Source organism: Lethenteron reissneri, unplaced genomic scaffold (genome assembly GCF_015708825.2).
Source record: "Lethenteron reissneri isolate LAM-NWPU_2019-01 unplaced genomic scaffold, ASM1570882v1 scaffold_1630, whole genome shotgun sequence".
Lineage (NCBI taxonomy): Eukaryota > Metazoa > Chordata > Hyperoartia > Petromyzontiformes > Petromyzontidae > Lethenteron > Lethenteron reissneri.
The window spans coordinates 853196-869448 of NW_026891367.1; the positions used below are offsets into that span (position 1 = coordinate 853196).

The following is a 16253-nucleotide window of genomic DNA, read 5'->3' on the forward strand; positions in this document are numbered from 1 at the left end:
TCTGCCACGGCTGAGGTGTTTGTCCTACCGTGTTTCAAATCTGATTTATGTTCACGGATGCGGTCCGAGACATGTCGTTTGGTTTCTCCAATGTAACTGCTACCACAGAGGCAACTTAGTTTGTAGACGCCAGGGTACTGTATGTCTGGAACCACGTCTTTAACATTGGACCACGTAGTTCGTCGAGCCTTCAATGCCTGTACCGGAAGAATTCCCATCTGCTACAGATACAATGGGAGGCTGATCGATGCCCGGGTGCGGTCAAGGGATGGCTCCCTATTGCTCAACCACGTTATGTATAAAGCAGTCGCATTACTCACCGTAAAATCCATGATCTCCGAGCCCTCTGAGCCCTCGGAGTCGGACAGATACCAAACCTTTTGCCTTCTATTTACGACCTCCCCCGTGGCGAGGGGCTTGAGAATGCCGCCCTTGTAAGGCGACTTGGCCACTGAGACCGGTTCGAGCAAAGGTGGAGTCTTGCAGATCGCACGGACACACACACAGAGATCCCCCAGTGAGGCCTGCAGGCTTGCGGGAGTGCCGTGCTGATCGCAAGCAAAGGGCTTGAGAATGCCGCCCTTGTAAGGCGACTTGGCCACTGAGACCGGTTCGAGCAAAGGTGGAGTCTTGCAGATCGCACGGACACACAAACAGAGATCCCCCAGTGAGGCCTGCAGGCTTGCGGGAGTGCCGTGCTGATCGCAAACACCTAACGTCAGCGCTTAGCCCAGCGGGTTTATTGAACGAGCCTGACTGATGACTAAGACCCGGGAGGTAAAAACCGGTCCAGATCTTGGCGGCTTGAATGAATACTGCTGAATAATATTGGTCTGGAATGCCAAAAGGCTGATGGCAAAAACAAATGATGTGTGTGTATATGTGTAAACACAGAATGGAGGTCTGTGTACACGTACATTGTTACCCATGAGGTTCCACAACGAAACATGAGTCTGAATAGATAATCAATTTCATTTGTGTGTTGCAGAGATGTCGCAGACACTAGACCTCGTGGATTTTCAACGAAAAGTGTCGAGTTTAAATCCGAGTCTGGGGGCCCCCGTCATAAGAATGTGGAATTTCCACTCCTGGCTTTCGGGGAGAGGACATGAATAACACGCCTGTTATAGGCTACCCGCATTATCATGGGAAAAGCACGTCTCCATGTCTGTCTCTTTGGCCGTCTCCGTGTCTACCTGCGTGTCTCTGCGAGTGTCTCTCTGTGTGTGTCTCCGTGTCTGCCTGCGTGTCTCTGCGAGTGTCTCTCTGTGTGTGTCTCCGTGTCTGCCTGTGTGTCTCTACGAGTGTCTCCCTGTGTGTGTCTCCGTGTCTGCCTGTGTCTCTACGAGTGTCTCCCTGTGTGTGTCTCCGTGTCTGCCTGTGTCTCTACGAGTGTCTCCCTGTGTGTGTCTCCGTGTCTGCCTGTGTGCCTCTACGAGTGTCTCTCTGTGTGTGTCTCCGTGTCTGCCTGCGTGTCTCTACGAGTGTCTCCCAGTGTGTGTCTCCGTGTCTGCCTGCGTGTCTCTACGTGTGTCTCCCTGTGTGTGTCTCCGTGTCTGCCTGTGTCTCTACGAGTGTCTCCCAGTGTGTGTCTCCGTGTCTGCCTGTGTGTCTCTACGAATGTCTCCCTGTGTGTGTCTCCGTGTCTGCCTGTGTCTCTACGAGTGTCTCCCTGTGTGTGTCTCCGTGTCTGCCTGTGTGTCTCTACGAATGTCTCCCTGTGTGTGTCTCCGTGTCTGTTTGTCCAACTGCGGTTACAAGTTACCTTCTGCTTCAATGCTTCCTTCAACTTTTCCATTTCTGCTCTCATTTCATCACATTGAGCCTCGTTCTGTTGCCAACAAACACAAACGTTGCCGTGATTGTTTTTTGTACCCTTCCATCTGGCAACAAAACTGACACCTTTCTACAAGGAGTCATGTTTGCATAGACCATAATACCTGCGGCCATAATGCAAACAAAAAACACAACTCTGATAATGTGCACTGTCCTTGAAGTTGATTGGTCCACACCCGAGACAGCTTTCCTTAGAGCCTAGTCTCCAGATGACGCCAAAAGGTGTCAGTTTTGCCGTGTGACTTGGCAACGTTGCTCGCCTGCGTAACATCGTCGGGGATTGTGAGCGCGAACGTGAGCGTGACGGTTCTCAATCATGATTTACCAATGGAACATTCTAGATTTGAAGCTTTCGTGACTGCAAGGATTCATATTCTTAGGTTTTTTCAACCATTATATATACGGAGTGGTAGCTCCTGCAATCTCTCATTTACTTGATACAGCTGTCGTGGCTGTGATGGTTCCACATGAAGACGGAAGGCTTGTGTTGCCTCCGAAACGTCGTGATTTTTATTTTATTTTTTATTAATTTTACTTTCATTTTTTACCTACACGGTGACTTTACCGAAAGAACCAAGAAGATGAATCCTTGCAGTCACGAAAGTTTCAAATCTAGAATCAATTTGGATTATTCACGGCAGCTGCAACAACAATAACAACAACACTAACAACAACAACACTAACAACAACAACAGTAACAACAACAACAGTAACAACAACAATAACATGCCCATCGCGACATCTTGATAAAACCTCACCTCACCATATGAATAAAAAGTGTGCTGTACTTGGCCCTTGCCCCACCAACTTCTCCAACCATTATATATACGGAGTGGTAGCTCTTGCAATCTCTCATTTGCTTGATACGGCTGTCGGGCTGTGAGGGTTCCACCTGAAGATGGAAGCTTGTGTTGCCTCCGAAACGTCGTGATTTTTATTTTATTTTACTATTTTATTAATTTTATTTTTTTACCTACACGGTGACTTTACCGAAAAAAACTAATAACAAGTATAACCCGTAAAAACAAAGTTTTTCACTCTAAATCCTTTATATGCGTGGCGGCTAGAGTCCTCTCGTCCTCTGGCTTGAGATGGCTGCCACCTATGGGTCAGATGATTGTCTGCCAGTATTAAGCAATTGCTAATTAAATATTTAATTTGTTTTCCCTAAAAAGTGTAACATTTTGGAAAAAATTTTCACGAACATTCATTGTCTCGCACAACGAGTCTGTGTGCAAAATGTCAGCTCGATTGGATCACGGGAAGTGGGTTAAAAAACGACCGAAAGATTTGCACGGTCCTAAGCAAGCAAGCAAGCACGCAAGCAAGCGAACTTAATATAAAGGATTTAAAAATGGAGGATTCCACGAAATTATTTTTAAAAAAAGCTAAACTTACCACCGTATACAGATTTTCAAGCGCATCTTGATATTTTCGTTCGAGAGAAGAACAGTCGTTGCCTTTATCTTCCAGCTGCTGGTCACAGTCGCACTTCACGTCAGGATCGCAAACAAAAAGATGCAAAACATTTGAACGGCGTTTACCAACTCGCACAAACACCGAGGCGGTACGTCGAGCTAGATGTTTCGCTACGTTCCAATTTGTGTTTCAATATATTTCGCGAACATCGTAGGGACGGAAAGACGATGCTTCAAAATTCTTGCCACTAAAAATAAATAAACCCAAAAATAAATACATTTAAACATTCACACCAATGTATCTGTGTGTATATTCACAGAAATCCAACACATTTCAATTTCGATTTAAAGCTTTCGTGACTGCAGGGATTCATCTTCTTGGTTCTTTCGGTAAAGTCACGTAGAAGGGAAGTAATAAAACGGCTGCTTGCGTTGTGGCCGAAACGTCGTGAGAATTGTATTTTTAAATCCTTTATATTAAGTTCACTTGCTTGCTTAGGACCGTGCAAATCTTTCGGTCGTTTTTTAACCCACTTCCCGTGATCCAATCGAGCTGACATTTTCCACACAGACTCGTTGTGTGTGACAATTAATTTTCGTAAAAAATGTTTTCCAAAATGTTACACTGTTTAGGGAAAACAAATTAAATATTTAATTACCAATTGCTTAATACTGGCAGACAATCATCTGACCCATAGGTGGCAGCCATCTCAAGCCAGAGGACGAGAGGACTCTAGCCGCCACGCATATAAAGGATTTAGAGTGAAAAACTTTGTTTTTACGGGTTTATTTGTATTAAGTTAGATTTTTATTATTTTATTATTTCCATTCTACGTGACTTTACCGCAAGAACCAAGAAGATCTGCAGTTATTCTGAAGCAGCTTAAACACGCGAGGCGGACTCAGGGATGAGGTGCCAACTTCCGCAAGGCACCTTGTACTCTTCCACCAATGCACTCATTTCTGTGATCTTCAACTGTGTCGCTCGCTCTACACCGCTTTTAACGTTCTCAATCTCGGCTGCAATCCTGCGGGATTGTGCCTGGACGAAGGGGGAGAAAACAACGGTCGCACACACACACACACACAACGTGCCTCGGAGTTTCACTCGGTTAAGAAATTCATTGCTAGTGCCAAGAAAGAAAAATCTTTTGCTGCCTTTTTTTTTTTGCAACGGTGATGCAAGTTAACGCTCCACGTATAAAAACGTAACATCTGCCACAGCACAATTAGACTCTAGCGTACTTTTATAAATCACAGTTTAGCACGCGCACGCAATAACACGCAATAACCCTCGTCGTTATACTAATAGGTCTTTACCCTTTTATGTGGCAACAAAACTGACACCTTTATACGAGGGATCCTTTGGAACCTCCTTTGCCAGTAGCAAAATATGATCATTGGTTTTTTACCCTTTTATCCGGCGTCATCTGGTCCAACACCATGTGAGACTGGGCTCTAAGGAAAGCTGTCTCGGGTGTGGACCAATCAACTTCAAGGACCATGTGAGACTAGGCTCTAAGGAAAGCTGTCTCGGGTGTGGACCAATCAACTTCAAGGACCATGTGAGACTAGGCTCTAAGGAAAGCTGTCTCGGGTGTGGACCAATCAATTTCAAGGACCATGTGAGACTAGGCTCTAAGGAAAGCTGTCTCGGGTGTGGACCAATCAACTTCAAGGACCATGTGAGACTAGGCTCTAAGGAAAGCTGTCTCGGGTGTGGACCAATCAACTTCAAGGACCATGTGAGACTAGGCTCTAAGGAAAGCTGTCTCGGGTGTGGACCAATCAACTTCAAGGACAGTGCACACATTATCAGAGTTGTGTTTTTTGTTTGCATTATGACTGCAGGTATTGTGGTCAATGCAAACATGACTCCTTGTAAAAAAGGTGTCAGTTTTGTTGCCAGATAGAAGGGTAAGAAACCCATAGACTCACACAGAAACCCATAGACTCACACAGAGATCCACAGACTCACACAGGAACCCATAGACTCACACAGAAACCCATAGACTCACACAGAAACCCATAGACTCACACAGAAACCCACAGACTCACACAGAAACCCACAGACTCACACAGAAATCCACAGACTCACACAGAAACCCATAGACTCACACAGAGACCCATAGACTCGCACAGAAACCCATAGACTCACACAGAGACCCATAGACTCACACAGAAACCCATATACTCACACAGAAACCCATAGACTCACACAGAGACCCATAGACTCGCACAGAAACCCATAGACTCACACAGAGACCCATAGACTCGCACAGAAACCCACAGACTCACACAGAGACCCATAGACTCGCACAGAAACCCATAGACTCACACAGAAACCCATAGACTCACACAGAAACCCATAGACTCACACAGAAACCCATAGACTCACACAGAAACCCATAGACTCGCACAGAAACCCACAGACTCGCACAGAAACCCACAGACTCACACAGAGACCCAGAGACTCACACAGAAACCCATAGACTCAAACAGAAACCCATAGACTCACACAGAGACCCATAGACTCACACAGAGACCCACAGACTCGCACAGAAACCCATAGACTCACACAGAAACCCATAGACTCACACAGAGACCCATAGACTCAAACAGAAACCCATAGACTCACACAGAGACCCATAGACTCGCACAGAAACCCATAGACTCACACAGAAACCCACAGACTCACACAAAAACCCATAGACTCACACAGAAACCCATAGACTCACACAGAAATACATAGACTCACACAGAGACCCATAGACTCGCACAGAAACCCATAGACTCACACAGAGACCCATAGACTCGCACATAAACCCATAGACTAACACAGAAACCCACACACTCACACAGAAACCCATAGACTCACACAGAGACCCATAGCCTCACACAGAGACCCATAGACTCACACAGAAATTCACAGACTCACACAGAAACCCATAGACTCACACAGAAACCCATAGACTCACACAGAAACCCATAGACTCACACAGAAACCCATAGACTCACACAGAAACCCATAGACTCACACAGAAACCCATAGACTCACACAGAAACCCATAGACTCACACAGAGACCCATAGACTCACACAGAGACCCATAGACTCACACAGAAATTCACAAACTCACACAGAAACCCATAGACTCACACAGAAACCCATAGACTCACACAGAAACCCATAGACTCACACAGAAACCCATAGACTCACACAGAAACCCATAGACTCACACAGAGACCCATAGACTCACACAGAGACCCATAGACTCACACAGAAATTCACAGACTCACACAGAAACCCATAGACTCACACAGAAACCCATAGACTCACACAGAAACCCATAGACTCACACAGAAACCCATAGACTCACACAGAGACCCATAGACTCACACAGAGACCCATAGACTCACACAGAAATTCACAGACTCACACAGAAACCCATAGATCACACAGAAACCATAGACTCACACAGAAACCCATAGACTCACACAGAAACCCATAGACTCACACAGAAACCCATAGACTCACACAGAAACCCATAGACTCACACAGAGACCCATAGACTCACACAGAGACCCATAGACTCACACAGAAATTCACAGACTCACACAGAAACCCATAGACTCACACAGCAACCCATAGACTCACACAGAAACCCATAGACTCACACAGAAACCCTAGACTCACACAGAAACCATAGACTCACACAGAACCCATAGACTCACACAGAAACCCATAGACTCACACAGATACCCATAGACTCACACAGAACCCATAGACTCACACAGAACCCATAGACTCACACAGAAAACCCATAGACTCACACAGAACCCATAGACTCACACAGAGACCCATAGACTCACACAGAAGCACAGACTCACACAAAACCCTAGACTCACACAGAAACCCATGACTCACACAGAAATCCATAGACTCACACAGAACCATAGACTCACACAGAAACCCATAGACTCACACAGAAACCCATAGACTCACACAGAAACCCATAGACTCACACAGAGACCCATAGACTCACACAGAGACCCATAGACTCACACAGAAATTCACAGACTCACACAGAAACCCATAGACTCAACACAAACCCAGATACCTCACACAGAAACCCATAGACTCACACAGAAACCCAGACTCACACAGAACCCATATGACTCACCACAGAGACCCATAGACTCACACAGAAATTCCACAGACTCACACAGAAACACCATAGACTCACACAGAAACCCATAGACTCACACATAAACCCATAGACTCACACAGAAACCCATAGACTCACACAGAACCCATAGACTCACACAGAGACCCATAGCTCACACAGAACCCATAGACTCACACAGAGACCCATAGACTCACACAGAATTCCACAGACTCACCAGAAACCCATAGACTCACACAGAGACCCATAGACTCACACAGAGACACATAGACTCACACAGAGACCCATAACTCACACAGAATTCACAGAGACTCACACAGAAACCCATAGACTCACACAGAAACCCATAGACTCACACAGAATCCCATAGACTCACACAGAACCCATAGACTCACACAGAAAACCCATAGACTCACACAGAACCCATAGACTCAACACAGAAACCCATAGACTCACACAGAAACCCATAGACCACACAGAGACCCATAGACTCACAAGAAATTACAGACTCACACAGAAACCCATAGACTCACACACAGAACCATAGACTCACACAGAAACCCAAGACTCACACAGAAACCCATAGACTCACACAGAACCCATAGACTCACACAGAAAACCATAGACTCACACAGAAACCATAGACTCAACACAGAGAAATACAAAAAACATAGACTCACACAGAAATCCCATAGACTCACACAGAAACCCATAGACTCACACAGAAACCATAGACTCACACAGAGAACCCATAGACTCACACAGAAATCCCTAGACTCACACAGAAACCCATAGACTCACACAGAACCCATAGACTCACACAGAAACCCAATAGACTCACACAGAAACCCATAGACTCACACAGAACCCACTAGACTCACACAGAACCCAAGACTCACACAGAAATCCCATAGACTCACACAGAGACCCATAGACTCACACAGAGACCCATAGACTCACACAGAAATCACCTAGACTCACACAGAAACCCCTAGACTCACACAGAAACCCATAGACTCACACAGGAAACCCATAGACTCACACAGAAACCCATAGACTCACACAGAAACCCATAGACTCACACAGAAACCCATAGACTCACACAGAAACCCATAGACTCACACAGAAACCCATAGACTCACACAGAAACCCATAGACTCACACAGAAACCCATAGACTCACACAGAAACCCATAGACTCACACAGAAACCCATAGACTCACACAGAAACACCATAGACTCACACAGAAACCCATAGACTCACACAGAAACCCATAGACTCACACAGAAACCCATAGACTCACACAGAAACCCATAGACTCACACAGAGACCCATAGACTCACACAGAACCCAAGACTCACACAGAACCCTAGACTCACACAGAACCCATAGACTCACACAGAAACCCATAGACTCACACAGAAACCCATAGACTCACACAGAAACCCATAGACTCACACAGAAACCCATAGACTCACACAGAAACCCTAGACTCACACAGAAACCCATAGACTCACACAGAAACCCATAGACTCACACAGAAACCCATAGACTCACACAGAAACCCATAGACTCACACAGAAACCCATAGACTCACACAGAAACCCATAGACTCACACAGAGACCCATAGACTCACACAGAACCCATAGACTCACACAGAAACCCATAGACTCACACAGAAACCCATAGACTCACACAGAAACCCATAGACTCACACAGAAACCCATAGACTCACACAGAAACCCATAGACTCACACAGAAACCCATAGACTCACACAGAAACCCATAGACTCACACAGAAACCCATAGACTCACACAGAGACCCATAGACTCACACAGAGACCCATAGACTCACACAGAAACCCATAGACTCACACAGAAACCCATAGACTCACACAGAAACCCATAGACTCACACAGAACCCATAGACTCACACAGAAACCCATAGACTCACACAGAAACCCATAGACTCACACAGAAACCCATAGACTCACACAGAAACCCATAGACTCACACAGAAACCCATAGACTCACACAGAAACCCATAGACTCACACAGAAACCCATAGACTCACACAGAAACCCATAGACTCACACAGAAACCCATAGACTCACACAGAAACCCATAGACTCACACAGAGACCCATAGACTCACACAGAAATTCACAGACTCACACAGAACCATAGACTCACACAGAAACCCATAGACTCACACAGAACCCATAGACTCACACAGAACCCATAGACTCACACAGAAACCCATAGACTCACACAGAAACCCATAGACCACACAGAAACCCATAGACTCACACAGAAGAACCCATAGGACTCACACAGAGACCCATAGACTCACACAGAAACCCATAGACTCACACAGAAACCCATAGACTCACACAGAAACCCATAGACTCACACAGAAACCCATAGACTCACACAGAACCCATAGACTCACACAGAAATCCCATAGACTCACACAGAAACCCATAGACTCACACAGAAACCCATAGACTCACACAGAAACCCATAGACTCACACAGAAACCCATAGACTCACACAGAGAACCCATAGACTCACACAGAGACCCATAGACTCACACAGAAATCCCATAGACTCACACAGAAACCCATAGACTCACACAGAACTCACACAGAAACCCATAGACTCACACAGAAACCCATAGACTCACACAGAAACCCATAGACTCACACAGAAACCCATAGACTCACACAGAAACCCATAGACTCACACAGAAACCCATAGACTCACACAGAAACCCATAGACTCACACAGAAACCCATAGACTCACACAGAAACCCATAGACTCACACAGAAACCCATAGACTCACACAGAAACCCATAGACTCACACAGAGACCCATAGACTCACACAGAGACCCATAGACTCACACAGAGAACCCATAGACTCACACAGAAATCACATAGACTCACACAGAAACCCATAGACTCACACAGAAACCATAGACTCACACAGAAATCCATAGACTCACACAGAAAACCCATAGACTCACACAGAAACCCATAGACTCACACAGAAACCCATAGACTCACACAGAAACCCATAGACTCACACAGAAACCCATAGACTCACACAGAAACCCATAGACTCACACAGAAACCCATAGACTCACACAGAAACCCATAGACTCACACAGAAACCCATAGACTCACACAGAAACCCATAGACTCACACAGAAACCCATAGACTCACACAGAAACCCATAGACTCACACAGAAACCCATAGACTCACACAGAAAACCCATAGACTCACACAGAAACCCATAGACTCACACAGAAACCCATAGACTCACACAGAACCCATAGACTCACACAGAAACCCATAGACTCACACAGAGACCCATAGACTCACACAGAGACCTCATAGACTCACACAGAAATTCAAGACTCACACAGAAAACCCATAGACTCACACAGAAACCCATAGACTCACACAGAAATCCATAGACTCACACAGAAACCCATAGACTCACACAGAAACCCATAGACTCACACAGAAACCCATAGACTCACACAGAAACCCATAGACTCACACAGAAACCCATAGACTCACACAGAAACCCATAGACTCACACAGAAACCCATAGACTCACACAGAAACCCATAGACTCACACAGAAACCCATAGACTCACACAGAAACTCCATAGACTCACACAGAAATCACAGACTCACACAGAAACCCATAGACTCACACAGAAACCCATAGACTCACACAGAAACCCATAGACTCACACAGAAACCCATAGACTCACACAGAAATCCATAGACTCACACAGAAACCCATAGACTCACACAGAAACCCATAGACTCACACAGAAACCCATAGACTCACACAGAAACCCATAGACTCACACAGAGACCCATAGACTCACACAGAGACCCATAGACTCACACAGAATTCACAGACTCACACAGAAACCCATAGACTCACACAGAAACCCATAGACTCACACAGAAACCCATAGACTCACACAGAAACCATAGACTCACACAGAAACCCATAGACTCACACAGAAACCCATAGACTCACACAGAGACCCATAGACTCACACAGAGACCCATAGACTCACACAGAAATTCACAGACTCACACAGAAACCCATAGACTCACACAGAAACCCATAGACTCACACAGAAACCCATAGACTCACACAGAAACCCATAGACTCACACAGAAACCCATAGACTCACACAGAAACCCATAGACTCACACATAAACCCATAGACTCACACAGAGACCCATAGACTCACACAGAGACCCATAGACTCACACAGAAATTCACAGACTCACACAGAAACCCATAGACTCACACAGAAACCCATAGACTCACACAGAAACCCATAGACTCACACAGAAACCCATAGACTCACACAGAAACCCATAGACTCACACAGAAACCCATAGACTCACACAGAAACCCATAGACTCACACAGAAACCCATAGACTCACACAGAAACCCATAGACTCACACAGAAACCCATAGACTCACACAGAAACCCATAGACTCACACAGAGACCCATAGACTCACACAGAAACCCATAGACTCACACAGAAACCCATAGACTCACACAGAAACCCATAGACTCACACAGAAACCCATAGACTCACACAGAAACCCATAGACTCACACAGAAACCCATAGACTCACACAGAAACCCATAGACTCACACAGAAACCCATAGACTCACACAGAAACCCATACTCACACAGAAACCCATAGACTCACACAGAAACCCATAGACTCACACAGAAACCCATAGACTCACACAGAAACCCATAGACTCACACAGAAACCCATAGACTCACACAGAAACCCATAGACTCACACAGAAACCCATAGACTCACACAGAAACCCATAGACTCACACAGAGACCCATAGACTCACACAGAGACCCATAGACTCACACAGAAATTCACAGACTCACACAGAAACCCATAGACTCACACAGAAACCCATAGACTCACACAGAAACCCATAGACTCACACAGAAACCCATAGACTCACACAGAGACCCATAGACTCACACAGAAATTCACAGACTCACACAGAGACCCATAGACTCACACAGAAACCCATAGACTCACACAGAAACCCATAGACTCACACAGAAACCCACAGACTCACACAGAAACCCATCTAGATTTGAAGCTTTCGTGACTGAAATGATCCATATTCTCAGGTTTTTTCGGTATAGTCACGTAGGTAAAAACATTAAATAACATTAAAAAATAAAATAAAAATCACGACGTTTCGGAGGCAACACAAGCCTCCGTCTTCAGGCGGAACCGTCACAGCCACGACAGCCGTATCAAGTAAATGAGAGATTACAAGAGCTACCACTCCGTTTATATAATGGTTGGAGAAGGTGGTGGGGCAAGGGCCGCATACTTTGTATTAATATGGTAAGGTGAGGCTTGAGAGTAAGAATAGACTGCATAACAAAGGCTGAGCCTTTGTAAACAACATCGGTCAAGTTTGTTTCGCAAACCTCCTCCAGGTGTCTGATCTGCTCCATGTAGTCCGCTAACTCGGCGCTCTCGTGGCTGCGTGCTTGTTCGCCCTGTCGCTTTAGCGAGTCGACTTCAGACCCCAAATCCTTGTACTGCAACGTCAAGCAAACACGGTCACGACGAACATTGCAGTCACGATGAAGACTGCTTCGGTTTTACCCGAAATTAACTCTGTTGCGAGTCAGTGACTGCTTTAGTGTTAAAACGTGCTGCTGTATTTTTAGGCTAGTGTGTTTATAATATATTTTATCTAGATATCCACATTTTCTTGGTTCTTTCGGTAAAGTCGTCACGTAGAAGGGAAAAAATAAAATAATAAAAATAAAACATAATAAAATAATTCTCACGACGTTTCGGCCACAACGCAAGCAGCCGTCCTCAGGTGAAGAACAGGTCTGTCGGGGAGACAGAGTCTGAATGAAACAGCACACGAGCTTGGAGCGTCTATTTAAGCTGCGTTGGGAGGGGGGGAAAGGGCGCTTCGACAAAAGAATTTGCATATCAAGAGGAATTCAGCATATTTATGGGAAATGCAGGAATGTGATTAGTACTACATATATATATATGCTCCAAGCACGTGTGCTGTTTCATTCAGACGCTGTCTCCCCGACAGACCTGCTCTTCACCTGAGGACGGCTGCTTGCGTTGTGGCCAAAACGTTGTGAGAATTATTTTATTATGTTTTATTTTTATTATTTTATTACTTCCCTTCTACGTGACTTTACCGAAAGAACCAAGAAGATGAATCCCTGCTGCAGTCACGAAAGCAGCTTTACATCGAAATTCATATCCACATTTATTTAATATTTTTCTTCCGCAGTTTTTATCGAAAATGCAATATTTGATATCTCAAAAACCTGACGTGATAGACGACAACCGATGCCGGAATCAGCAGCACCACAAAATTACCTTAACACCGTTGGAATACATATTCTTAGGTTTTTTCGGTAAAGTCACGTAGGTAAAAAACATTAAAAAGTAAAATAAAATCACGACGTTTCGGAGGCAACACAAGCTTTTTAATGTTTTTTTACCTACACAGTGACTTTACCGAAAAAACCTAAGAATATGAATCATTGCAGTCACGAAAGCTTCAAATGTAGAACCGTTGGAATACCTTACGCCAGACAAAGTGTGCTGACCAGTGTAAGTAGAGATGCATTGCCATTGACCAGTGTAGTTAGAGACACACTGCCATTGACCAGTGTAGTTAGAGACACACTGCCATTGACCAGTGTAAGTAGAGATGCATTGCCATTGACCAGTGTAGTTAGAGACACACTGCCATTGACCAGTGTAGTTAGAGAGGCACTGCCATTGACCAGTGTAGTTAGAGAGGCACTGCCATTGGCCAGTGTAGTTAGAGAGGCACTGCCATTGGCCAGTGTAGTTAGAGAGGCACTGCCATTGGCCAGTGTAGTTAGAGAGGCACTGCCATTGGCCAGTGTAGTTAGAGAGGCACTGCCATTGACCAGTGTAGTTAGAGAGGCACTGCCATTGGCCAGTGTAGTTAGAGAGACACTGCCATTGACCAGTGTAGTTAGAGAGGCACTGCCATTGACCAGTGTGATTAGAGAGGCACTGCCATTGAAACAACTTGGCACTCACCTTGTTTTCATAGCAGCCGACCTTCACGCAGAGTGCCTCTCGTCGCTTGCCCAGCTCGCGAACCTGTCGCAGTTCACGCGCAACGGACGTGCTGGTCAGTGACCTTCGGTTTTTTCGGTGAAGCGACGTAGGTAAGACAATTTAAATGAATGAAAGTAAAATTAAAGTAAAATAAAACTAAAATAAAAATTTCACGACGTTTCGGAAGCAACACAAGCAGCCGTCCTCAGGTGAAAACCAGGTCTGTCGAGGCGACAGCGTCTGAATGAAACAGCACACGAGCTTGGAGCATGTTTATAAGCTGGGTTGGGAGGGGGAAAGAAAGGGGGCGCCTTGACAAAAGAATATGAAATATCAAGAGGAATTCAGCATATTTATGGGAAATGCAGGTATGTGATTAGTGCTACTTATGCCCGTGCATTATGCAGGATTAGCAGCATCAAAGGGAGGGGATATGGGAAACGCAGGTATGTGATTAGTGCTACTTGTGCCCGTGCATTATGCAGGATTAGCAGCATCCAAGGGAGGGGATATGGGAAACGCAGGTATGTGATTAGTACTACTTATGCCCGTGCATTATGCAGGATTAGCAGCATCCAAGGGAGGGGATATGGGAAACGCAGGTATGTGATTAGTGCTACTTATGCCCGTGCATTATGCAGGATTAGCAGCATCAAAGGGAGGGGATATGGGAAACGCAGGTATGTGATTAGTACTACTTATGCCCGTGCATTATGCAAGATTAGCAGCATCAAAGGGAGGGGATATGGGAAATGCAGGTATGTGATTAGTACTGCTTGTGCCCGTGCATTATGCAGGATTAGCAGCATCCAAGGGAGGGGATAGGGGTAGCATTAATAAAGAGAAAGGATTGTTAATAGTATGTAGCTGCAGCAACTAAAACCACCACGTAAACAACTAAAGTATAAACTACATATTATCATCAGCATACTAAACATACTGTTTTGTGTTTTGTATTACCAAGTTTGTGCATGTCTGTACGTAGGCTCCGAGCTGTGCCTGGTGATGCGCTTCGACAGATTCCAACTCGTCCCTGGATTGAAAGAGAAACGCGTGACAGGTGTGCGGTGACAGTCCCACACGGTCCCTGGGACAGAGTAGTCAAGAAGGCGGCGCCGTCACTCCGCGCTCCGACTGCTTAGGGAACGGGGAACATTCAAAAGGTGTAAAAGAGAGCAACAGGGTCGGGTGAGCGTCAGGTGGGACGGTTAGACCAGCGCCAGAGGTTGCAATCGGGTACCCGATACCCGTACCCGACTACCCGATACCCGTACCCTACCCGATACCCTACCCGATACCCGTACCCTACCCGATACCCGTACCCTACCCGATACCCGTACCCTACCCGATACCCGTACCCTACCCGTTACCCGTACCCTACCCGATACCCGTACCCTACCCGATACCCGTACCCTACCCGTTACCCGTACCCTACCCGATACCCGTACCCTACCCGATACCCGTACCCTACCTGATACCCGTACCCTACCCGATACCCGTACCCTACCCGACACCCGTACCCTACCCGATACCCGATACCCGTACCCTACCCGATACCCGTACCCTACCCGATACCCGTACCCTACCCGTACCCGACTACCCGTACCCAGCTGGGTACGGGTAGTCGTTTGCGA

At 45.8% G+C, this 16253-nt stretch overlaps 1 protein-coding gene across 1 annotated transcript in view; it reads right to left on the reverse strand.

Moving 5' to 3' along the window:
• The window catches only part of LOC133362837 (uncharacterized), a 34557-nt gene that overhangs the window by 13694 nt on the left and 4610 nt on the right, over positions 1–16253 (reverse strand). The window contains exons 3-9 of the mRNA XM_061581780.1: positions 15580–15652; positions 14599–14661; positions 12969–13082; positions 4189–4296; positions 3235–3327; positions 1766–1831; positions 321–479 (exon numbers count right to left, since the gene is read on the reverse strand). Coding sequence (XP_061437764.1) covers positions 321–479; positions 1766–1831; positions 3235–3327; positions 4189–4296; positions 12969–13082; positions 14599–14661; positions 15580–15652 — 676 coding nt within the window. The remainder of the gene's footprint in view (positions 1–320; positions 480–1765; positions 1832–3234; positions 3328–4188; positions 4297–12968; positions 13083–14598; positions 14662–15579; positions 15653–16253) is intronic.